We start from the raw sequence: 25,757 nt of genomic DNA on the forward strand, positions 1-25,757 counted from the left end.
AGAACTCAGGACAGCCTTCTGAAAGTTAGTTACAATTTAAATAAACACTACTGGGGGTGGGGTTTTTTGAGCCACTAGATGGCAGCAATAGCAAATATCATGGGTTTGAACCTATTAGTGCATGAAAATCTCTTTTTTAAAGATCTCCAAACTCTTTGGAGAAACGATGGTGCCCTGAAGGTTTTTAACAAAATAATTGAAGCAAGACACCCAGTTGGATCCATGTCTGTTATGAGCCTCACCTCACAGTAACACTCTCAAATAATACAATTTCTCTTATAAGACTTTTGAGGTTGAGGTTTCTCTTCTAAGACCCTCAGTTTATGTAACTTGAGCCGTTCAAGACCTTGAGAGTTACTTTATTGACTCAAATTTGCACACAGATCTAAAAAAAAAAACTTATTTCATCTTAAAAGTTCTCTTTTATCTATTGCATTCATGCAATCCTGCTCACATTGGCTTGGCATGTTGTAATTAATAGTGACATGTTTAATAGCATCATATTCATATAAGTAACGAAGGAAGAAGGACCCTAATTGGGACTTTGAGGGGAAAAGTTCTGCTCAAATTTAGGTATCCTAGGAAGAGGCACAGTTATAAGAAGAGGTGAAATTCCCCCAAAAGGGCATTTTTTAATTTCTTTGTTTTGCATAATATATTAAATTTAAAATTGAATAAAGTTCAGAGATCCATTGAGAATTAAAAAAATTCAAATTTTCACTTGCAGATATCACTGACGGGACTGCAGTGTGGTTAGTCAGTTCAAAAGACTCTCCAAAGCAGAGTTGTTTCCTGCAATAGTCAAAAAAGTGCCTATGGAAAGCCCGTAACAGCAAGCACAATATTGTGCTTTGTTGTTTATTTCCCCAAAACTCTAATTTCAAGGCACTGGATTGAGGATGGTAATTATGGTTTAATCCGGGTGGGGGTGGGGTGGGGGATAGGACTTGTGGACTTCAACTCCCACAATTCCTGAGTCAGCATGTCTGGCTCAGGAATTCTGGGAGTTGAAGTCCACAAGTCATAAAAGAGCCATAGTTGCTTATCTCTGGTCTAATCCTTCATGAGCTTGCCCAATCAAAAAGCAGGTTGCATATAGCCAATGAATATCCTTGTTTAGACCTTTCTACAAATTCCTATGCATTAGATAGGACATACAACTCCCCCCACCCCCCCAATACATGTTTGGCATTTTATTTGAATACATTTTTAACCTTTCGCTGGAATATTGTCATTACCTCCATTGTAGTTTTTTGTTATTTTCACGCTTAGCATTATTCTGATTCTATCCTGAGAGTTTATTACAAAAAATTAGGATATGCCTAAATGTGATTCTGTCCCTCATCTTTCCTCATCCTGGTTCTCCCCAGATATGTTAAACTGTAGCTCCTTCACTGTCATTATACAATTACAAGAACATTTGCTGGTGTGGAATGGTTGGGTTTACAGTGAAGATGAGAGCCAGTTTAAGGCAGTTGCGGTTAAGGCAACAGGCTAGAAACTAGGAGAGAGGGAGTTCTAGTCTTGCCTTAGGCAGGGGACTATGAGCCAGTCATTTTCTCTCAATCCTTAGAAGAAAGCAATGCCAAGCTGCTTCTGAAATGTTACCAAAAAATACTGCAAGGACAGTCCATTTTCTTGCCAGTAGTCAAGATTGATTCAAAGTTAAGAAAGAGATAAAATATATCACCCGCAGGGCAATTTTAATACACATGTATATCTATTCAGAACAAATCCCAGTTTAATTTATATTATTTCATCCCCTTTAAACCTGTGAAGGACTCCTTTAAAAATAGAACATTTTAGAACATGCTGTTTCTTTCCTGAGGCTGTTAATGAATGGCCAGCATAGGCAGTTGCAACACTGACCCTCCATGGACCTCTGTAGGGCCCATGCAAGTTGTTTAGTAATAAATATTGATTTGTCTGCAGGAGGAATAGCAGCATTTTATGATCTTGCTGTGGACACCCAAGTGGTGACCAATTTGCTAGAGGTCAGATGCTTAATGGGATGCTAATCAGCTATTTATATGAGAGCAAGGAAACCAAAGAGATTCAGAGATTCTCCAGAACGTTGTCCATTTTGGGGAGGGGGTCAATGACAGGAGTTCAATATTTATTGCCGTTTTCAGCTCAGGTTGGAGCCTTCTTTAAACATGGCCAACTGTTCTGGTGAGCCCCAGGGCCCCAAGCTAACAAGGCTTCTACAGACCCTCAGCTTCCAGCTTGTCTCCAAACTGCAATAAATTATTTCTGTTTTCTCACTGAAACTGAATCATATTTAATTATTTCATTCAGGACTCCAAGGGATCCAAGCATATTGAAAGCACTACATTGTGTCTTCATGACAATTCATTTGAACCCTTAAGACCAGTCTGATTGTCAACTATGCAGCTATACCAGAACTCTGTGATCAACCATAATTTACTATAGATGTTCTGAAACTCTTGGGGCCAGTTGTCAAATTTAGGGTTTTGAGAAATTGTTATGGGCATCGTTACAACAAAATGTGGTTAACCTGGCAAACCACAAAAGTCCTTTTCATCAGCAGATAACTTAGCTCCAAGTCTTCTAGAGTGGGCAACTGTAATAAATGTAGATAAATAAATAAATAAATATTCCCTTTAACGTGTCAGGAACTGTCTGATGCACAGCTTTCTTCTGACTTTTTTTCAGTCTCTTATCATTTTAGTTTTCTAAAAATGTCTCTTAGGTTTTGTGAAGTCCTGAAGCATTTTTAACATAAAAAAACAATTAGATGGGGCAATTCTTAAACCTTAAACTCTTGACCGTGGACCTCGGCCCATTCCTAAAAGGTCCGTAAAAGGGGGCGTGCATAAGCACACCAGCATGCCTACCCTCCCTGTCCTACTATCCCCATTTACTTGTACTCATTCCTTGTTCATGTCCATGTTTATACCTATACCTGTTATCTAGTACATGTTCGACAAATAAATAAAATAAATAAAATAAATAAAATAATAAATAAAATAAATAAAATAAATAAAATAAATAAAATAAATAAAATAAATAAAATAAATAAAATAAATAAAATAAATAAAATAAATAAAATAAATAATAAAATAATAAAATAAATAAAATAAATGAAATAAATGAAATAAATAAATAAATAAATAAATAAATAAATAAATAAAATAATCATACTTGAGGCTAATGCTTTTTTTTGGTACTATGGTAAAATAAAGCCTACTTTGAGCTGTTAATGGCTAAATTCTTACAGCACACGGAAGTACAACCGACTCGGGTCTATCTTAATGTCACTGTAGAATGTGACACAAACTCAGCCAAAGGGTGAATCTAACCCTCTTTACTCAAATGTTAAATGTGGGTGTAAGAATTCTGATCATAATAGAGATAGACTTCTGGTTTACAAGCAGACGGTTCTTTTAAAAGCGGGGTGGGTGGGAAAGTCTTCCCTGCTGTGTGATTGAGGAAAGTGTACCACAAACAAATGTTAACCGCTCTATGATATTCTTTAGATTAATGATCAGGTTCTTAGCAATGGGCAAGATACCCTATTCATCACTATCAATTTGTCACCAAGACTGCATCTATTTCACCATCTGCCCAGTTCTTGTGCAGTTGCTGTCTTGCCATCAGAAGCCATTTGGGCTAAAATAGGTCAAACCTGGAGCATTACCCAGTTCTATTTACTGGTATGCGTGTGTGTGTCTATTGCATATTTTTCATTTTTTAATCTCTTTTGTTCCTCTTTATCTAACTAGAACTTGTATCACAAATACAGTCTTATTTAATCTCTGATTATACATTTATGAATGTAGATCATACAGAGAGAGAGAGAGAGAGAGAGAGAGAGAGAGAGAGAGAGAGAGAGAGAGAGAAATGTACAAACCTAGTAGAGTGTGTTTACAGACATCTATATATACAAAAACAAATCTTTAGATCTGGAAACATATTGGTCATCTGGAAACATATTGATCAATCTTGCTATTAACAAATTATTTGAATGGTCTTACTCTGTGGATTGGAAGTTTTTTGTTAGTGGTACACCAGGATTAGAAACAGAAAAGAACATTCCTTCTGGATTGTTAGACCCACTGCACCTTTCAAAATATATTATTTGTGTGAACCTCAGCTTTGACTGTAACATTACCATGTATTAAATTAGGGGCTGTATAGTTTTGTGTAGTCTGGTGAGGATGTGTCTATGTATACACACATTTGTTATTATTTCTTAAATACTAATTCTAACCTCCAAAGGCTACAGAGGACCTAAGGAAGATCCCGTGGTATTGCTGGAGCAGTAATAGTTTTTGCCTCTTTTTGCATTTTCAGGGTTCCTAAGACTGTTCCATAAAATCAGAGGCTTAATGCATATGTTGTTCTGTATGTGAGGGAAGGGAGGGATTTCAAACAGTACAGCTGTGTATCTGGCCACCCTATACATCGGGATAACCTATAAAATCAACAAATAAACAAAACTCAATAGTTTTATATGTTGGTTTTATAAGCTATCCTGATCTGTTAGGTGGATTGTGACACTGTGAGATCAAGGGCTGCAGAAAAGTGGACCATGTATATATCCCCTGGGATGTGAGTAGCATATCCCAGGTATTTTTGTTGTTGCTGCTGCTGTTTTAAATCATGATATTGATCTGCGCACAATGTTGCTTCATCTTAAGAGACTTATCTGAAAACACAACTAACTTATTTCAATGGATCTTACTAAGATGAGCTTTTTCTTTATGCCAGAGTTATGATAAAGAGGGAAGAACCAAGATATTCCTTTAGCCTCCAAAAGTAATTAAACTTTCAATTTTAACTTATTGTGGCTCCCTGACAAGCCATAACATTTTGCCTGTCGCGTCCCTTTCCTTTTTTCCCTTTACAATGTCATGGGTAGGATACAAAAGAGAGGATAAGAAGATTATAAGGATTCATTTCAGGAAGATATTACTCCCCTTTCATGTTGCTCCCAGGAAGGAAAAAGACACAGCAGACCTAAAGCATTTTAAACCAACCTTTCTTGAAATCCTATTAGGATCACACCTGCCGTCTAAAGAAACCATGATCAGAAGATTTGGTTTGAATGTACACGAAACAAATGCTTACTAAACATGTAAGTTCCCCTCACTATGTTTTCTTCTAGATTCTATCTAGTGAATACAGGTAACTCATAGATGAATAATTATGTGCATGAATGTAGCCTTATTCTAATTCTTTGACTGAGGCCTATTAGAATTAGGAAGTTATGCACCTTTGAATTTTTATGTTTTCTTCTTATAAATGTGGCGTGTAATAAGTTGTCTGGATAAAATAACTAGGATAAAATAATAACCAACAGCCAGGCCAATAAAAAAATAAGTGTAACTGGAAGTAGAACTCAGGACCAATTGATCTAGTTTGTGTCTATAATTGTCTTGTTTGCAATCATTTATGAATCTAGTTTCTGCATCAGTCAGCAGAACAGAATGTAATCATTGTTAATATGTTTTAATAACTAAAATGTTTTTTTTCTAAATAACTAAAGAAATAATTCTAAATGCATTTTAACGTATTTATTTGCAGTATGCACATTTCAGGATATCACAAAGGAATATCACACAAAAGATTTAAAGCGAAAATGTATCCTCCGTCACTTTTTTGTCTGAAAAACGTGAATCAGGCTGGCAGACCTTACAAAGCCAACTGAAATTTTTCAACATCCCTTGCTAAAGCTTCCTTTTACAAGAATTGGTTCTTTTTTCTTACCTGCATCTTTTCTCTTTTCACGTGAAAGTTCATGAACATTTGCTCTGATGTCATCTCTCAAGGTCTTGATGATATCTGGAAGGGCAGAAATATTCTTGCTCTCCAAATTAATGAAAAATTCATATTCATCTTTATTCAGCCGGGAAGGTCTGGATTCTATGTGAGTCAGGTTTATCCCCTTTTCCTAAAAGACAATGAAATAAATAATACCTTCTCTCTTTTTTGCAGGGGGCCTAGAAAGGGATCTGTGCAGAGTACGGTGTGTAAAAATTTGGATGACAAGAACCTTTGTTTATAAAGTGTTCTAGCTATTTTTTAAAATAAAAATGTGTACCGGTATTTAAAATGTTGAGCCCCACACAAAAGAAATTGATAACTGAGTTATACAACTATAACTGTATACCGTTATAGAACTGCAAATGCTATTATAATAAGCAGTAAGTTGATATCTCCGCAAGATCTGAATATAATGAATGTCCTACCTTACTTTATTGCCTACTAGACCAGAGGCCATTAACCTCAATGGCTATTTGGTACCATTCAACTCAGAGGCATCGTGATTCTCAATAGCAAGTACTAGGGAACATCAATGCAAGATAACCACTGTTTTCATCTTTTGTCAGATGCTTTTTGTAAGCATCTCATTGGCTACTGGGAAATAGGATGTTGTATCAAGTGGATTATTTAATGTTCTCCTATGAAGTATTTTTGAGGAAAGTTTATTTACAGAGGCATCAGAGGGCCAGATAACAACCTTCCAAAATGAATAATGTTTGGAGACTGAATCTGCCTTTCCCTCACAAAATGCATACACTCAGGTCATTTCAGGTAGTACAGTAGAAGGCCCAAATCAGAGGTGGTATGCAGCCAGTTCTTACTGGTTCAGGCGAACCGGTAGCGGTGGCTGCTGCAGGCTCCGCCCACCCATCCTGACGTAATGTGCGACCTTCTGTGCATGCGCAATAGGCAGTGCACATGCACAGAAGGTGGTGCATGTGAACGTGCTCACATTTGTGAACCAGTAGCAAAGGTAAGTGAATCCCATCATTGGCCCAAATGTGACACAGATACGTGACATAGTATAAGTTACTATCCCAGGAATAGTTCCAACCTTCTTGGGCAGTATGAAAGATGGCAAGTAGCTCCATTTCAATAGCTGTTTTGAGATACAGTCTTGTCACTTATATGATGACTAATGGCAGGAATATATCATTGCAGTTTCTCATTGATTTATTTTTAATTAAAACAACTTAACAATATTAAAGATCAGGTGGGGAGGTCAAAGAAGGTAGACCCAGGAATAAAGACCCAGAAGGAATATATAGTCACTCTAAGCCTGTGATGGCGAACCTATGGCACGCATGTCAGAGGTGGCATGCACAGCCCTCTCTGTGGACACATGCTCCATTGCCAGCATGTCAAAGTGCCAGAAAATGGCACAAAAACTGCCCGAAAATGGGCCCAAAACAGGCCATTTTCAGGCCATTTTTGGGCTGTTTTCAGGCTGGTTTTCACTTGAAAATGGCCCATAAAATGGCCAAAAAAACCCAGGCATGCGTGTGCCAGCCAGCTTGTCTTTGGGTTTCCAGCACTCTGGCGCACACAAATGCATATGCATGCACATGCATTCCAGTTTGGGCACTCAGTGCTGAAAAGGTTTGCCATCACTGCTCTCTGCCAAAGTTACATTTTCTTTTTTTATAGTTGGCGTTCATGAAAACTGTCTATTTGAAAGACAGCTACAACAATGAATCAAGCTCTTAGTGATGTGTGGTTTAAAATATCATGCATACATATCAACACCAATAAATATAGGCTGGTGGTGATTTCCCCCCCCATCCCCCCAGAGCTGAATATTAAATATATTCAAGAACAGAGAGAGGCAGAGAGAGACATTCAAAAGGACCATCTGCTCAGAAACAATGTGCACTATTGGATTTGTCTTTTTTGAAGTTCTAAGCAATGAGCACCAAAGATGGGCTAAACTGTTTGGCCAGATACCAACACAAGAAGTTGAAAAGGTCAGAAGTGCATTCAAATCCCCTGGCACAGGAAAGAGATCCTCCTAACAGGGATGGCCTCCATGCAAAGACCTCTATTAACCAAGCTGAGCCCTGAGGTCAAGTTGTTTTAGCTCTCCAAAGATCTGCACTGGTCACAGACAATGCTTTGTATTTGCTATTTAATTAGGTGCTCACAAATCATTAGAGGGCTCCAGAGCCAGGGAAGGGTAAAGTTTAAATTACTCTATGTAAGATTTATTATGATCAAGACCAGACCCTAAAACTCACAGTCTGCTCTAAGCAAGAAGGCTACAATTTGCTCTAAGCAAGAATAGTACGTTTAATTATAATTCCAATAAGTCCATGGTCAGAATTAAGATTTGGGATTCGTAGTGAGATAGCAAGATTCTTTCTTTCAAGAAGTAGTGATGTTTCATGAAATGAGTGAGCTGAAGAGAGAACGCTAGATGGAAATGTGAAAATGTTATCTTCATCTCTGCTGTTCTTCCATTGCCCTTGGAATCAGTTGTAAAAAAAATTGTGCTAGGGAAAAGTTGCTGTCTCCACCATTTATTTTAATAACTGGCAGAAGCCAATGATCAAGGGGTCATGGAAGGTGACACATTATTAACACCTTTAATTCTATACAACATAGCAGCTGCATGCCTGATTATTACTCAGAGAAATTGTGGGAAATATAAATAAATATTTAGCTCGGTTGTTATCTTGCAGATGTTTTATTACCAAACTAGGTAACATCATCAGTGGTAGTAGGGAGTGTGGTTTGTTCGCTTGTTAGTTTGTTTGAGTAGACAAACGAGCTAAATGTAACACTCAGACATTCAAAACACTCAGACAATCTAGCTAATAGTAAACCACAGCCCAATCAAGGAACTACTAATAGAGCACTTCTATCAACATTGACAGGGTAAGCCACTACTATATAAAGTGAGAGCAAGCCATATTCCCTACTACCACTGATAATGTTACCTAGATTGACAATGAAATGTCTGCAAGAAAACAACCAAGCTTAGATAGCACCAAGGACCCCGCAAGATATTTGATTTGAAATTTAAGCCTAGATTCCATGCTAGATATTCCCACTTATTCACTCTCCCCATTAAAAAAAAAAATCAAGGTGCTTCATGCACAATCCAAAAATCCCATTCATCTCTCATGGTTTGGAGGGAGATGGAATTTTATTATCACTTCCGGTAAAGTCTATTATACTGTTTAAATTTTTTTAATCAGTTTATAATATACATTTAGGTTCTGTTAAAGGCCAAGAGAAGAGTTTGAGAAGAGCTGGTATCAAGCCACGGGTGGGTTCTGGCTTCTTTTACTGCCGTTTCGCTCAGGGATGCACTTCGGGGGTGCGCACACGCATGCTTGCTGTGCGCTACGCGTGTATGTGCAGTAGATAAAAAAATGCTTCTGTTTGTTTGTTTGTTTGTTTTATTGGATTTATATGCCGCCCTTCTCCCAAAGGACTCAGGGCAGCGTACAGCATTAAAAAACACATATTACAAAAGTTAAAAGGAAATTAGAAACAATCCAAAAAAACAAACCCAATTAATATAACACTAACATTTTAAAAATTAGATAAAATTAACAGGCCAGGCCGGCTTGCTGGAAAAGCCAACTTTTTAAGGCGCGTCGGAAGGACTGGAGGTCAGGGATTACACGAAGCTCTGGGGGCAGCTCATTCCCGAGAAGGCTCTCCCCCTGGGGGTCGCTAGCCGACACTGTCTGGCCGACGGCACCCTGAGGAGACAACTCTGTGGGATTGCACTAGACGGTGGGAAGCTACTGATGGCAGTAGGTGGTCTCACAGGTAGCCTGGGCCTAAGCCATGGAGCGCTTTAAAGGTCATAATTAGTACCTTGAATCGCATCCAGAAAACAACCAGCAACCAGTGCAGGCCGCCTAAAAGGGGTGTAACATGGGAGCACCTAGGTACCCCCATGATAACCCGCGCGGCCGCATTCTGGACTAACTGAAGTCTCCGGGTGCTCTTCTGCACATTCGCAGAAGCAAAAAACAAGATAGAACAGGTTCAGGGGCATGGCCAGCCAGTTACTACCTACTCGGCCGAACCGCAAGGAACCCACCTCTGTATCAAGCTCTCAGCATTTCTCACTTCCATATATTTTTGCAATGTTTTATTCTCTTATCAAGAAATCAAGTGGTAAGTTTGGGGTGTATTTAATTTATTTGCAATATCAATGGTATTACTGGTAAAATATTGATGATCAGCAAGATAAACAAATATATTTACTTTTGTCTGCTGATATATAATCTTTACTTCCACTGTGCTTCTCAGCCCCTAACCCTGTGAATTCAATAAATATCAAGTTCTGAAAAAAAGACCATAAATATTAAATTATCTTCTTATCAAATTGTCTGTGCTGATTTCATAAAGTTTGTGCCCATGTAGAAAAAAAAATCAGATTTGGGTTTTTTTTTTAAATGCCGATATGCTATCTACATTGAATTGTAAAATTTGACTCTGATATTAGAGTATATGAATCCAGCAGATATGTAATAACTTCCTTTTTTTAAAAAAATATTTTTTTAAAGATTTTTTAACATCCGAACCATTCCTTTTTTTTCCCCCTCTTGTGGAAAATTCTGCATTATGTTTGAAGGTATATACTGCATATATTTGCATTTCCTACAGCAGAGGAACATGTGGTTAATTTTTAACTGGTCCAAACAAACACATTTGATCTTGGAGTTGCTCTGAAATTCATGTACAAACATCACTTCCCTCTGAAAAGGCTCAGCACATGATCACCACTTTCTCTGTTGCTAAATTATGCTGCAAAACATGAGTATTTCAGCTAAAGCAAACATTGTTGAGTTCATTTGAAATGCTGACAGATAGTTACTGCTTTGATACTTACGTAATGATGGGGAGAAAAGACAGCCATCTTTCTTAAATGTCCCCTAACTTTCTGAATTTTTTAATAAGGTAAAAAGGTAAAGGTTCCCCTCACACATATGTGCTAGTTGTTCCTGACTCTAGGGGGCGGGGCTCATCTCCGTTTCAAAGCTGAAGAGCCAGCGCTGTCCGAAGACATCCCCGTGGTCATGTGGCTGGCATGACTAAACACCAAAGGCACAGAGAACATTGTTACCTTCCCACCAGAGGTGGTTCCTATTTTTCTACACAATTTTTACATGCTTTCAAACTGCTAGGTTGGCAGAAGCTGGGACAAGTAACTGGAGCTCACTCCTTTATGTGGCGCTAGGGATTCGAACCGCCAAACTGCCGACCTTTCTGATCAACAAGCTCAGTGTCTCAGCCACTGAGCCACCCCGTCCCTTATGTTTTTATAACAGAGGTTCAAAACAAGATTTTCCCCAGAGATACCCTTCAGAAATCAGTGGCTCTTTTTGCATTTTTGGAAACACATCAGAGAAAATGCAACTAGGTTGGGCCAAAGCCTTAAGACAGGGGTGTCAAACTCGTGGCCTGAAGCAGGAATGTGTCCATGCACTGGCATGCCTGGCTTAGCGAAACAGACAAAAGTCATGATACATCGTGTGATGACGCTGTGACAATGCGAGTTTGACACCCCTGCCTTAAGATATTTATCCCACATCAAGAATAAGGATCCCTTTTTTTTTTCAGTTGCGGATGCAGATAATTTAAGAAAGGCTTGCTGGTGGTAGGTCGGGGTCAAAGCCAGTGATGGGTGTGGCTGGGTCCAAAATGGGAGGAGGAGCTAACCTTTTTTTTCAGTTTCTTTTCCCACCCTTTTTATCTGCTCTTTCTCTCTACCTGTGGTCTAATCTATCACTTTTACCTGAGGATTTGAATGGCAGGATGAAGAGAGAATTTAAAATTAACTGAGAGACAATTGTAACAACCATTTCACTAAGCACATCTTATTTTAATGGGCCTGCATTTGTCAAAGTCTTGCTTCCCAACCTTCTGTAACAGATTTTCAAAAGTTACTTTTTAAAAACTTTCCTTTTTGGAAAGATTTTGGTTTTCAAAGGCCTGATTTAGGCAACTAATTTTTAACGGTCACTGGCTATTGTGAGAATGTGTGACACACACAAATTCATAAATAATTCTGCTACCTGTAAAAAAAAATTGCCCCTCTACCTTCTCTACTACCTTAGGTGGAAAAATATCCTCCAAGTTCAATGTTCTGTTCCTGGTTCCATGGTAACTATTGTTTTTAAAATTAAATCTATGCCAAGTAATGGCTTCCTCCCAATAAACACAGTATACATTTTGACACTTATTTTGTTGACATCATAGAGGAGCAATACCTCAGTGGTTAAAGATGTTGAGCTTGTTAACTAGAAAACTGACAGCCTGGGTTCGAGACCGAGAACGTGCAATGGGAGGTAAGTTCTCATTACTTGCATCAGCTCCTGCCCACTTAACAGTTTGAAAGCTGCGTAGCTTTACTCTACTCTATGTGAGTAGATAAATAGATTCTACTTCAGTGAGAAGATCATGGCATTCCATGCACCTCAGTGTATAATCATGCTGGCCACATGGCCATGGAATTGTCTTTGGACAATGCTGACTCCCTTGGCTAACAAACAGAAAAAAGCACACACAAACACCCTCGAATCGCAAACAACTGGAAAGGGGAAACCTTTACTTCTGTTGATATTAATTGGTAATACTAATAATAGATATATTTACACACACACACATACACAGAAGCCTGTATATTGCCTGTGACTTTTTTGTAAATTACCCAGGTAAGGGGGGAAATCAAACAAAAATTACGTTTGGTCCAGACATTTTCCCCCTATAAATAAATACCCAGACAACGCTCGGTTATCAGCTAGTGTATTATAATATACACAACAAGGTGAAATTTGTAGTTCTTTAACTTATATTGGCCTTCCTTATTCTTATGATTGGTGATACAATCAGCCAGATGTTTGGGTTTGGACGTTTTATCCCCCTACTCAGTTTTATCCACCTATCAAGTCCCAAGGAAAGTCCCAGGTCCTTGAGACTTTTCCCAAGTCCCAAGGACCTGGGAAAATTATTATTTTGCTATAAGCACCTGTGGCTGGAAGCTAAAACAAGTGGGCTTGCCTTATTGATTGCCGTGAAATGAAACAGAGTTGAGTCACATGAGGGATAAATAAATTCTGTTTAATCTGTAAAACCTTACTTTAAAGATCAAAGGCCATACTTTCAAACCTTGACCAGTTAGCCCAAACTAGTGGCTTTTAATGCTGGATTACAATTTCCCATAATCTCTAGCCAGCACAAACAATGAAAGATTAAAACATTGGAAGGATACTAGCTGAACTATATAACATATTGCTGAAGTATCTAACATTCAACAAATGATGAAATGAACTCTTTATAATTAGTACAAAGAAAGTTACATAAATGCAGATATTTGAGTCCATTTAGCCTAGATTTGATTTTTCAACATTCTAGTATTAAATCAGGGTGGTTTTACATTGAGATCCACATTATACCACTCAGACATAGGACTGTTTTTTTTCCTCACTGCCCACAATAATTTCTTGATAATCTCTCATTTGGCCCAAATTAATTAAATGGCCATTCAATATGACAAATAGGAAGCAAGAAAAGCTTTTACGGAATGGAGAAGAATTATATTGTAATGTAATACTGTCCTGAGAAGGAATTGTATCCTACAAAATTTGGGCTGTCAGCTAGAAGAGGACAAATATTTGCTGAGCCAAAGGTTAGGATTAACTGTAATGATCTACATGTTAAAGGAGAAACATTGCTGATTTTGTGCCTGATGTTAAGAGATATTTAAAGGTGAAACAATTTTCTGGAAGGGGAATAACCAAGCATTCTTTTCTAAAATACTAAAGTATCCTTTAAATTGAACTAGATTCTTGCTGGTTTTATGGAGACATACGTTTAGTTACCATGGCAACAATTGGGAAATAATTTGCCATTTCCTTCTTCCAGGAAGGTTTTTTTTATTTTATTTTTTTTAAATCCCAGTTTAGCCTATAACCCTAGAATTCCTTGAAGACCTCACATATAGATGCTAACAAGCTGTTTTGCTGCTGAGCCCAGACAATGCCTGTCTCCACCACTAGACATCTTCAGACAAGACTAGCTTGTCATCTATGAGGTACTCTAACTCTGAATTTTCATGTGTCAAGCTGATTCTATGAGATGAATGAAGAACAGAGCTGCACACTCATCACAGCTTCGCAAGAGCTCTGCAGGGGAAGGCCAACGTGTCTATGGAGGCTGAGCCACCTCAGGAGAAAGAGGTTAAAGGAATATTGTTTCTCCACTCTTATACACGACTAAGAAGTGCAGCCAAGCTCTCCATCAGATTGAAGAACAGAATTTCAACCTCGTTTCAAGTTAATGTCAAGAGAATCCATCTGATTAACATCCCGAGGAGAAAATTAAAACAAAAACAAAAGCCAAGAACATATACTGCTTCTCAGGATACTGTTCCATAAGTCAAGTAGCACATCGACAAAGTATATTAGACTTTGAGCTGCTACAGAGTATTTGTAATGTTTTTGTTGCTATCAATAACTGAATTTTTTATCAGTAATCAGTAAGGAACCTGATCTACATGCAGGTTTGGTTTCTTTGGAGAATCTCTCTCGATCTGATTACAGAAACTCACGTACAACATGATTTTGCTTTCTCTTTATTTATTTGCTAAAATACTGAGCAATATAGTTAGCTGACACTACAAAGATGAATAAATCTTTTTGATTTTAAATCAATCCTCAAGAGATGGGCTTCATCAAACGGATGAAATTTTTGACAGAGACTCCCTGGTGACATCATTGTATCACCTCAGTGCCCTCTGTGTAATTCAGAAGCAGCTTTATTCTTTTTAATGCAGCCTCCAGCTACAAGCATTTGCCTGCCCATGATCCAAATGGCATCTCAAGGTTTGAACAGAGCCATTTTGTTATGTAAAATGTCTTGCTTCCATCCCACATACTGTGTATGTATGAGGGATGCTGAGGGATTTTCAATCAATGCATCTAACTCAAACTTTCTGTACATCTTTGGAGCAAAATTTGAGTTAGATGCGTTGATTGAAAATCCATTCTGAAGTCAATTGAACATAGAAAAAAAAAAGTTTTACACATCTCATTCTGGGTAATCACTGATTTTTTTCCCCTTTGGTTATGAAACAGAAGCTTCAGGAAGAAGAAGAAGAAATCTACCTGCATTTCTCACTACCCTGCATTTCCTTTCCATTTACAGCTCAATTTTTATTTTCTTAAATAAAAAATTGATGGGATTCCGGTCATTATACAATTTGTGTTTCTATATAACTTTTTCCTAGATATACAATGCACTTAAAGCCCATACTATATCTTCTTTAAATAAATGTTTTTTTTAAAAAAACCCACAAATTCTGAGATTTTAAAAGGGAAGCTAGGTACTAGAAAGCAAGTAGAGGTATTATTATACTATCATTATCTTTATGGCTCTTACATGGGCAGGGGGAAGGAGAACTTCGCTCAGATCCGGAGCGGATGGGCCCCCTTCAGTGGACCAGAGGAGCTGCCAACAGTGAGTCTTGTGAGACCACTCTGGGAGGAGTTTGCGTCTGTTGCCCCCGAGGATTTGGATAGGTTGCGTGGACGGCTGCGACCGACCACATGTTTAATGGACCCGTGTCCCTCCTGGTTGGTACTGGCATCCTGGGAAGTGACACGAGGCTGGCTACTGGGCCTGGTGAACGCCTCTTTGAGCGAGGGGTCCTTTCCTGCTGCCTTGAAAGAGGCAGTGGTGAGGCCCTTACTCAAGAGGCCTTCCCTTGACCCGATGGAGCTAGATAATTATCGTCCAGTCTCCAACCTTCCCTTTTTAGCGAAGGTTGTAGAGAATGTGGTGGCACAGCAGTTTCCACAACACCTTGAGGAATCCGAATAGCTAGACCCACACCAGTCCGGCTTCCGGCCCGGACACAGCACGGAGACGGCCTTGGTCGCGTTGGTCGATGATCTCTGGAGGGCCAGAGATAGGGGTTGTTCCTCTATCCTGGTCCTATTAGATCTCTCGGCGGCTTTTGATACCATCGACCATGGTATCCTATTGCGCCAGCTGGGGGGGATGGGAGTTGGAGGCACCGTTTTGCGGTGGTTCGGCTCCTACCTCTCCGACCGGACGCAATGTCTGTTGGCAGGGGGGCAGAGGTCGACTCTGAGGCCACTCACTTGTGGGGTGCCTCAGGGGTCGGTCCTCTCGCCCCTTCGGTTCAACGCATATGTGAAGCCGCTGGGGGAGATCATCCGTGGTTTTGGGGTGGAGTATCATCTGTACGCTGACGATACGCAGCTGTACATTTCCACCCCAGACCACCCCAACGAGGCTGTCGAGGTGATGACCCGGTGTTTGGAAGCCGTCGGGGTCTGGATGGGGGACAACAGACTCAAGCTCAACCCCTCCAAGACTAAGTGGCTGTGGCTACTGGCACCCCGGTTCAGTTGATTCCATCGCTGACCATAGGCGGCGAGCAATTGCCCCCTGTGGAACGGGTGCGCAATTTGGGCGTCCTCCTAGATGCCCGGCTGTCAATGGATGACCATGTGGCAGCCGTGGCAAGGGGGGCGTTCCACCAGGTTCACCTGGTGCGCCAATTGCGCCCCCTACTGGACCGGGATGCCCTACGCACGGTCACTCATGCACTGGTGACGTCTCGGCTGGACTACTGCAATGCCCTCTACATGGGGCTTCCCTTGGGACGCGCTCGAAGACTGCAGCTAGTCCAGAACGCAGCCGCGCGGGCTATTTTGGGGAGTACTAGGTACTCCCATGTAACACCGCTCCAGCGCGAGCTGCACTGGCTGCCTGTGGTCTTTCGGGTGCGTTTCAAGGTGTTAATCACCATCTTTAAAGCGCTCCATGGCTCAGGACCTAGGTACTTGCGGGATCGCATCCTACCACACACTTCCCTACGACCGATTCGCTCTCATAGGGAGGGGCTTCTCCGGGTGCCGTCCACTAAGCAGTGCCAACGGGCGGCACCTAGGAGTAGAGCCTTCTCTGTGATGGGCCCAACCCTCTGGAATGACCTCCCCCCCAATATCAGAACCACCACCGACCTTCCCTCCTTTCGACGAAAACTGAAGACTCACCTGTTCCGTTTAGCCGGCCTGGACCATTCATAACCTTATTATACCTCCTGGCAGATATATTTTAACTGGGTAATTTTAATTGGGTATTTTTTAGGATTACTGTTTTTATTTTCTTTACCTGTACAGTGTTGTATTGCCTCCTCTTCTATGTTTTTATGTTTGTATGTTTGTATTCCATTTTATCTGTTTATTTGACTGTACACCGCCCCGAGTCCCTTTGGGGAGAGGGGGCGATATAAAAATCGAAAATAAAGGTAAAGGTAAAAGGTAAAACTTTCAAGACTGAAGTCGGGAATACTTTAAAAGTGCATATGAATAGTCCATCTTTCATTGCACAATCATTTCTGGCTTCTCAGACTTAAATCCCAAAGGATACCATATAGAAATTCCTTTTGTTAGGGTTGTGGCTTTTCCCCCATTTTTTTTTAAATATCCAGACTGGGAAATGTGGATAACCAGGCAATTTTCAGAGTGATGGAAAGATGTGCAACTGGAAACAACTCCAGTTGTGGCAGATTTCATCACTTCTTAGAACAAAATGAGGTAATAATTAACACCAAAAGAAATTTTAAATGATGAAACACTCGGTGGAAAAGAGGGGGGAAAGAAGCTTCTTGGCTACTCAGACCACATCTCTGTTTTGCTAATTCCAGCATACAAACCACTCATCAGGCGTTCAAGACCAGTTCGGAAGCAGGTGAGGATCTGGCCAGCAGGAGCCATCTCCGCTCTTCAGGACTGCTTTGAATGCACTGACTGGGACATGTTCAGGGAGTCTGCAACCAATGGTGACTGCATTGACTTGGAGGAGTACACATCATCAGTGACCGGCTACATCAGCTAGTGCATTGATGATGTCACAGTCTCCAAGAAAATTATCTCACACTCCAACCAGAAGCCGTGGATAACTGGAGAGGTGCATGCTCTACTGAAAACCCGAGATTCTGCATTCAGGGCAGGTGATAAAGCAGCCCTAAGAACAGTGAGAGTCAATCTGTCCCGGGCCATTAGAGAAGCAAAGTGTGCACATGCCCAGAGCATCCACCAACACTTCACGAACAGCGGCGGCACATGGCATATGTGGCAGGGCATCCAAGCCATTACTAATTAAAGAACATCACCACCTGCCTGTGAGGGGGATGGCTCACTTCCAGATGTGTTAAACAGCTTCTACGCCTGTTTTGAAGCACTGAACAATGTGACAGTGAGGAAGACCACACCTCCTTCCAATGACCAGATACTTTGTCTCTCCACTGCTGATGTGAGGAAAGCTCTAAGCAGAGTCAACCCATGGAAAGCTGCGGGACCAGACAATATTCCTGGCAGAGTACTCAGAGGATGGGCAGATCAACTGGCAAATGTTTTTACCGACATCTTCAACATGTCTCTGAGTACCACTGTTGCCCCAAAGTGCTTCAAGACAACAACCATCATCCCCATGCCAAAGAAACCATCAGTGTCCTGCCTCAATGACTACCATCCCGTTGCACTTACTCCCATCATCATGAAGTGCTTCGAGAGGCTCGTCTTGAGGCATACAAACACCCTGCTGCCCATAACATTGAATCCACTGCAGTTTGCATACCGCTCGAATCGCTCCACCAACGACGCCATCTCCACTACACTCCATCTAGCCCTCACTCACCTAGAAAACAAAGACTCATACATACGAATGCTGTTCATAGACTTTAGTTCAGCATTCAACACTATCATTCCCCAACATCTGATGGGGAAGCTCACCCTGTTGGGCCTGAACACCTCCCTCTGTAACTGGATCCTGGACTTTTTGATTGGAAGACCTCAGACAATCCGGATTGTGAACAACACTTCTAACACCATCATACTGAGCACTGGAGCCCCTCAGGGCTGTGTGCTCAGTCCCCTGCGGTTCACCCTGCTGACGCACGACTGTGTAGCAATGCACAGTTCGAATCACATCATAAAGGTCGCTGATGATAAGACCATGGTGGGTCTTATCAGCAAGAACGACGAGACAGCATACAGAGAGGAAGTGGAGAAGTTAACGAACAAGTCCATCAGGGTGTGTGTTCTGCAGTTCGTTGATGGTCAGGTCAAGTATACAGAGCACTTCCTTAGCATTAGCGCTAGCGGAATATACATGCTGAGTATAATAGCAGTGGTGAATTCCCTGGGTAAATAAAAAAGTCTACATCTCACAACCATAAAGTCCACAAGCGGTGAGCATTGGTGGAAATGAGGACAGAGTCTTTACACCATTCTGTGTTGATATACACAGTCCGCCGCCACGAGTCTTACCACACAGAGCTGCATTTCTGTCGGCACGAAACGCAGTTAACCTGTCCAGCTGAATAGCAGCATCCGGAACTCTATCACTCAGCCATGTTTCCATGAAAACAAAGATGCAGCAGTGTCTTTACTCATGCCGTGAGTACAGTAGCTTGCTGAAGTCTGATGTAAACTAATTTATTGTCCAGGGAGCAGACATTTGCTAGCAGGATGGATAGTAGAGCAGGCCGGCTAGGGTTTGCCTTTAGCCTAGCATTAACCCCTGCTCGCTTTCCGCGCTTCCGCTTTCTCTCGCACTACTTCTGTTGCCCCCTCCTCCATCCGTTGGCTTCTGGCGATGCCGGGGTCTGAGGGCCTGGATCTCAGAACAAGCTAAGGTTGCGCAGCTTCTCCCGCAAATCATCATTAATGGTGTTGGAATTGTTTCTGTATTTCCATAGTGTCTGCCGAAGGTACACATAAATGCCAGTTGCTCTGACATCCATATGCTTCGTGGAATGGGATACAACATAAAAATAGCACCACTTTGGATCTGGAGTGGCCGCTGCGAGATACTGCCGCGCTGCCTACACTTCCATCCTACACCTCAACACACCTTTCCTAGATTTCCTGTTTCTAGCTACAGTACTAAAAAAAAATTATTCAGAGAAACATTCCTAGCTACAGTACTAAAAAACATTACTCAAAAAACACCCTACTTATTACACTAAAAACGTAACTCAGAGAAACTCCTAGCTACAGTACTAAAACGTTACTCAAAGACACTCCTATTTACTGTATTAAAACATTACTCAAGGAAACATCTACTTACTGCACTAAAAAACATTACTCAGAAAAACACTCCTAGCTACAGTACTAGAAATGTTTCTCAAAGAAACTCCTACTTACAGTACTAAAAAATTACTCAGAGAAACACTCCCAGCTACAGTATTAAAATGTTACTCAAAGACACTCCTTAGTTACTGTACTAAAAATGTTACTCAAAAAAACTCCTACTTACAGTACTAAAACATTACTTAAAGAAACTCCACTTACTGTACTAAAACGCTACTCAGAAAAACTCCTATTTACTGTACTAAAAGTCAGCTGGAATGTGAGAAGAGAGCCAGCTGCCGGCACCTGGTCTTGCACTCCCACAAGAAGAGGGGACATTGTCATCAAGTCAGTGTCAACTCTTATCTATATAGATTTTTCTCCAGGATGAAATTTTAATGAAGCTATTTTGTAAATATTTCACCATATCAAATATAGTAATAAACAGAAATACATAACTGATTCTCCTGTAGCTTTGAGCTCATTCCCATACCCTACTGTTCCAGAGAAAATGTGGGGGAATGCCTTTTTCAAATTAGTAAAACAAGCAATGAAGTTACAGAGCAATAATTACTGAAGAAAAACCAACAGCACTTCCATCTTATAACAGTGAGATACGTTTAAAAGAAACACTGTAAAAATAATCTAAAGAAATTAGAAAAAAGGGAGACATGGTCAAATAGGCGGCTGTGCTCATTTCCGTTACAAAGTCATTGAGTGAGTATTGTCCAAAGATATTTGGTCATGTCATCACTGAGTACTGTTACCTTCCCATCAAAGTGGTACCTATTTATATACTTGCATTTGCATGCTTTCAAATTGCTAGGCTGGCATGAGCTGAAACAAGGACAGGAGCTCAGCTCACCCCATTGCGTTGCACTCATATTTTGAGCCTGAGCTGCTAAACCACCATGCTTCCCTAAAGAAATTAGTATGATAGACAAAAAGGATACAAGTATTTTTTGCAGGTGAAGAATAGCTGAGGGAAATTGGACAACAGATTTTTGTAAACCCTTAATATAAAATCCAGTTTATTTTGGGATGATGCTTCCTGCAATTCCTCGCCATTTTCTCTTGCCAAACGGACAATAACATAGAATAGGAGCAAGGGAACAAAAGAGTAACAGCTAGACTTTTTAGCACAGGAAAGTTTGGGGTGTCATCTGAGATTAACCACAAAGTAGATGACATCTGGGAACTGCATCCATGATGGCTGGATTGTCATTTTGCAGCCTCGGTCTTCCTACAAGTGCTTTTGCAAAATACATACCTCAAATATGCGAAGGACTTTAGCCAAGGCTCCAACTTCTTCTTTAAGGGAAAAAATCAGAGAGATTGCATCTTTCTGGGAAGTGTTCTCTTCAATGTACCTGGATTCCTAAATAATAAATATGAAATTATTTACAAGGCTTTGGTGTCTGGAAACTAATTACATCAACTCTAACTTCTAAAATTGAATCTGGCTAGCTGTTTTATACCCTATTTTTACAATTCACATCCATCTTAGCTCTCATATAAACAGACAGAAAAAATGTTTTTAAAGATTAAACATATTTAAAATGACAGTTCTTGCCATTGGCTTGTTTCCTTGGGGATGAGTGTGGCAGCCTCTACAGTAGCAAGCTTCATAAAATTTGAATTGCACATTCAATCAGGATACAGCTGGAAGGAACCAGAGGTCTTCTAGTCCAACCCCCTGCTCAAGCAGGAGACCCTATACCATTTCAGACAGATGGCTGCCAAGTCTTTTCTTTCAAAACTCGAGTGGTGAAGCACCCACAACATCTGAAGGGAAGCTGTTCCACTGGTTAAATGTCCTCACTGTTAGGGAGTTTCTTCTTAATTCCAGGTTGTTTCTCTCTTTGATTAGTTTCCATCCATTGTTTCTCGCCTTGCCTTCTGGCCCTTTGGAAAATAAGTTGATGCCCTCTTCTTTACGGCAGCCCTCCCAATATTGGAATACTGCTGTCACTTCCTCCATAGTCCTTCTTTTCTCTAGACTAGCTCAATTCCTGCAACCGTTCTTCATATTTTTCTTTCTATATATTGGCTCGAATGGGAGGAGATTGTTATGAAGCAATGGATTGAATTTCTCTATTTGCAAGATGTTCCTCTGTTCTTAAATTTGGCAAATTAAGTTTTTGCAGCAATGATGATTAGAAGGGAAAAGGAGTTGTATTAGTAGATTAAAGAGAATAGTAGTACAATTGGTACTGTTATGTAATGAATAAAGAAATAAAGAAATTATAGTATATTGTTAATTGTAGAAAAAATTGAAAGAAATGCTCTCTATGTTAAAACTTAATTAGAGGATATATATTGTTTACAGTAAAATAGACCAATAGAGAAATATGAAATGATAATTTGTTGTAATTTTTGAAGGGGCAATTGAAGATATTGTTTATGTATTAAGAAAAAAGAAGTATCAAAATTGAAAATAATGGAAGAAAATAATTTGGCTGAAAGTGAAAACCAAGCTATGATGTAAAATGGATTAGGTAAATGAGAGGATGTGAAAGGAAAGATCCGGTCAACACTTTGTTTCTATAATACGTGTAAATTTGTATGAAAAAATTTAAAAATGGATTAAAAAAAGAAGCTTGCTTTCTTAAAATTCATTTAAAAAATGCTGATGTCCACCTCCTCCTTCTCAGGTTTTTTTAAATATTGCCAATCTTTCTTTCTGCTATTTCTTCAGTGTCTTAAGTTGTACGTGTTGAGTCTGAGACAAGAGAACGTCTTGTTAAATAGCCTATACTTGTTCCAGTGCATATCATTTGTGACATTAATAACAAGTCTGTGAAGCTCATGAGGAGTATTTATTAAATGTCAGACAAAGGTTCAGCTAAAACCAGTCAGCGGCTTTTGGTAAACAGAAACTTCTGTTTCCAGTAAATGTTTGTTACAAAAAGGAGGGTAATATATATATATATATATATATATATATATATATATATATATATATATATATATATATATATATATATATATATATATATATATATATATATATATATATATATATATATATATATATATATATATATATATATATATATATATATATATATCTCAACTCAAAGCATTTTGGTTCAACCTTTATGATGGAGAACAAATTGAATGGTCAATACATTTTAGGATGATGATGAGAAAAACAAAATAAAGCTCTTTGTTGCTCTGGACACAAAATAAAGCTCTTTGTTGCTTCATTGGTACATGCAATCTTCCTAATTAAGGAAATTAAGCACATCCCAAGACTGAGAGGAGCGGGGGTGGGGGGTGGGGGTGGGGGATTATACCCTCTTATGAGCAAAATCTTGAACAAATCCAGAACTGCTAAGCTTATCCCAGCAGGATACATTGAATGCTGTGTACATCCTTTATTTTTATTCTTGGAAAATCAGGAATTCATTAGTGAATTTCACTGTGGTATTTGTTTTGCTCCACTTTAGTTCATATGGAAAAGCAGCATTTTAAAAAGAAGTCATAGCAAAGTCTAGAGTCCCGTCCACAAAAGCCATGGAACTGCTAAACTGTTTGAAAAATAAGAAACAGCAGCAGCTAAAAGTCCATTAATATTAAATATTTCGCTTCAGAGATTATCCGGGCTGAAGGAATCCTCTGAAACAGGGCCAGCTCAATGCAATTGAAAGGCAAACCTGCCATTTGTTTCCATAGTCTAGATCAGGGGTGTCCAAACTAGGGAACTTTAAGACTTGTGGACTTCAACTCCCAGAATTCCCCAGCCAGCATGGATAGATAAATCTTGGTCTATTTAGTTTATAACTCCAAATACCAGAATTATGCAAGCTACAGTATTCCCTGTGATCCGTTATGAAAACAAGAGATGGATTTGAAGAACAACAGTAGAAAGAGTATTGAAGCCTTCAAACTTGCTGCTGGAGAAAACTCTTAGAGAATTGTGTGGACAGCCAAGAAAACAAATGATCATCAAACAATTCAATCCAGAGTTCTCACTTGAAACACAGATTACCAGGCTGAAATTATTCTATTTTGGACACAGTATGCAAAGACCTAAGTTTCTGGGAAACGTTGTAATGCTAGGGAAGATGGGGGGAGGGGGGGGAGAAGATAGCCAATAACAAGGTGCATGGGCTCAGTTACAATAACGATCAGTGCACCTTTGGAAGACCTAAAAGACCAGGTTAGAGATAATTTGTCATGGGAAAAAAATCTATGTGTTCATTAAGAGTTGAAAACAACTTGATATAATCACTGGTCTAACTTTCTTATTACACTGAGGCATGTATTCACCAGATTTCAGATATGCTGGACCATTGGTGATAAGCAAATACATTTGAGGATACTTGGGAAAGAAATGAAACATTGCCATAAAAAATTGGATGACATTATTTTCCTTTCCCAAATTCCTTTGCTCACAAATTCAGGGATCTGGGGTTTCTAATTGTAGATAACTTTAGGTGTCCATGGTCAGCATATTTCTATCTATCACATAATTCATCAAACATATCATTCACCACGATTCATCTCCAGATTTTAAGAAGGCTGCCTGAGATATTGGAAGGGTGTTTAACTGCAGTTACTTAACATGAACATGTATTTTAAATCTCAATGTATAGATAGAAATTATGTAGGTCAGACTTAACATACACTTATACAACTGTGTGCAAAACCAACACCTTATTTATTTGTTATTGGAAACATTCTCATAAATACCTAATTTTCTCCACAGTAGCTCAAGTAAATATATATTAATCATAATACAAATTATTCATGGGAAAATCTATGTGGAAAAAATGCTATGCCTGCAAGTTTATTCCCCCTTTCCCTGTTCCAGAACAATCAAAATAAAATAAAATAATAAAATAAAAGTAGACTTAGGATTGTCAGATTCAGCATTTATGCATTTAAGAGCAGGTTAATAACAAGAATATAAAAACAATGACTTATATCTGCCTATAATTACCTTGCTGTTGAAGGCATAGAATTGAAAGTTAGTGTCAGTTGTATAACTAGTAACTGCAACATTATGCATTCTTTAAAAATACATGTTAGTGTTTATTTATAACATTTAAATACATTCATAAAACGTCCTCTTAATATAGTGGACTTACTTGGAAAAGATCTCCATTCATGTTGCTGACTTTTTATTTGTTTTTTTCCCCCAAGCACTAATGAACAGTATTTTTCCTAAACGATTTTACAATGTTTGCAGGATCTTCTACAAACTATGAACACACATATTTAAAGCTGAGTTTACAACTGAAGGCTCGGCCCCTCTTTTGACCTCAATTCTTTGGCAGAGTTTGGATAAAGGTGGGGTTTTCTTCACACACCCCTCTGCTCCACCCCCTTCAACTCAAAAGGCACCATGGTTTGGCCATAAGTTACAAAAGTCAAAAGTGGGATCCTTTATCCTTCTGCATGTGCTTTCTTTCAGGATGACCACATGAATTATTTCTTGTCTTATGGTTTGCATTGTGCAATTCTGTAATTTCAGTTCTGCGTTTATTCCTTCCCTACTCATATGAACCAACCGTAACGATGCTGCTTGCTTGTAGCAATACCAGTAATCCAACCAAACAGGAGTTCCAAATAATGGTTTATTCATATTTATTTCATTAAGTTTCTATTAGAGGGAGAAAATCTTTTATTGCCCAATTCTGAGGAATGCATTCAAATTTAAATGGGGGCAAATTTCCTGTAAATAAAACCACAAAATAACCAAGAACATAAATTATATTCATCCTCATCTTGTGCTGCCTATCTTGGCCTGCACAGAAAGAAGAGCATCAGATTGCTAAATTTCACAAGATTCCTGTGGCTTACTTTCAGATAATCAAACATAAAATTGTA

General features: G+C 39.4%; 1 protein-coding gene across 1 annotated transcript in view; it reads right to left on the bottom strand.

Moving 5' to 3' along the window:
- Positions 1-25,184, bottom strand: part of PAH (phenylalanine hydroxylase) — a 44,390-nt gene extending 19,206 nt beyond the window's left edge. The window contains exons 1-3 of the mRNA XM_081957399.1: positions 25,016-25,184; positions 21,190-21,297; positions 5,734-5,917 (exon numbers count right to left, since the gene is read on the bottom strand). Coding sequence (XP_081813525.1) covers positions 5,734-5,917; positions 21,190-21,297; positions 25,016-25,036 — 313 coding nt within the window. The 5' untranslated portion in view covers positions 25,037-25,184. The remainder of the gene's footprint in view (positions 1-5,733; positions 5,918-21,189; positions 21,298-25,015) is intronic.
- Between the last annotated feature and the right edge of the window lie 573 nt (positions 25,185-25,757).

Source organism: Natrix helvetica, assembly GCF_964273705.1.
Source record: "Natrix helvetica genome assembly, chromosome: 6".
In the NCBI taxonomy this organism is placed as follows: domain Eukaryota; kingdom Metazoa; phylum Chordata; class Lepidosauria; order Squamata; family Natricidae; genus Natrix; species Natrix helvetica.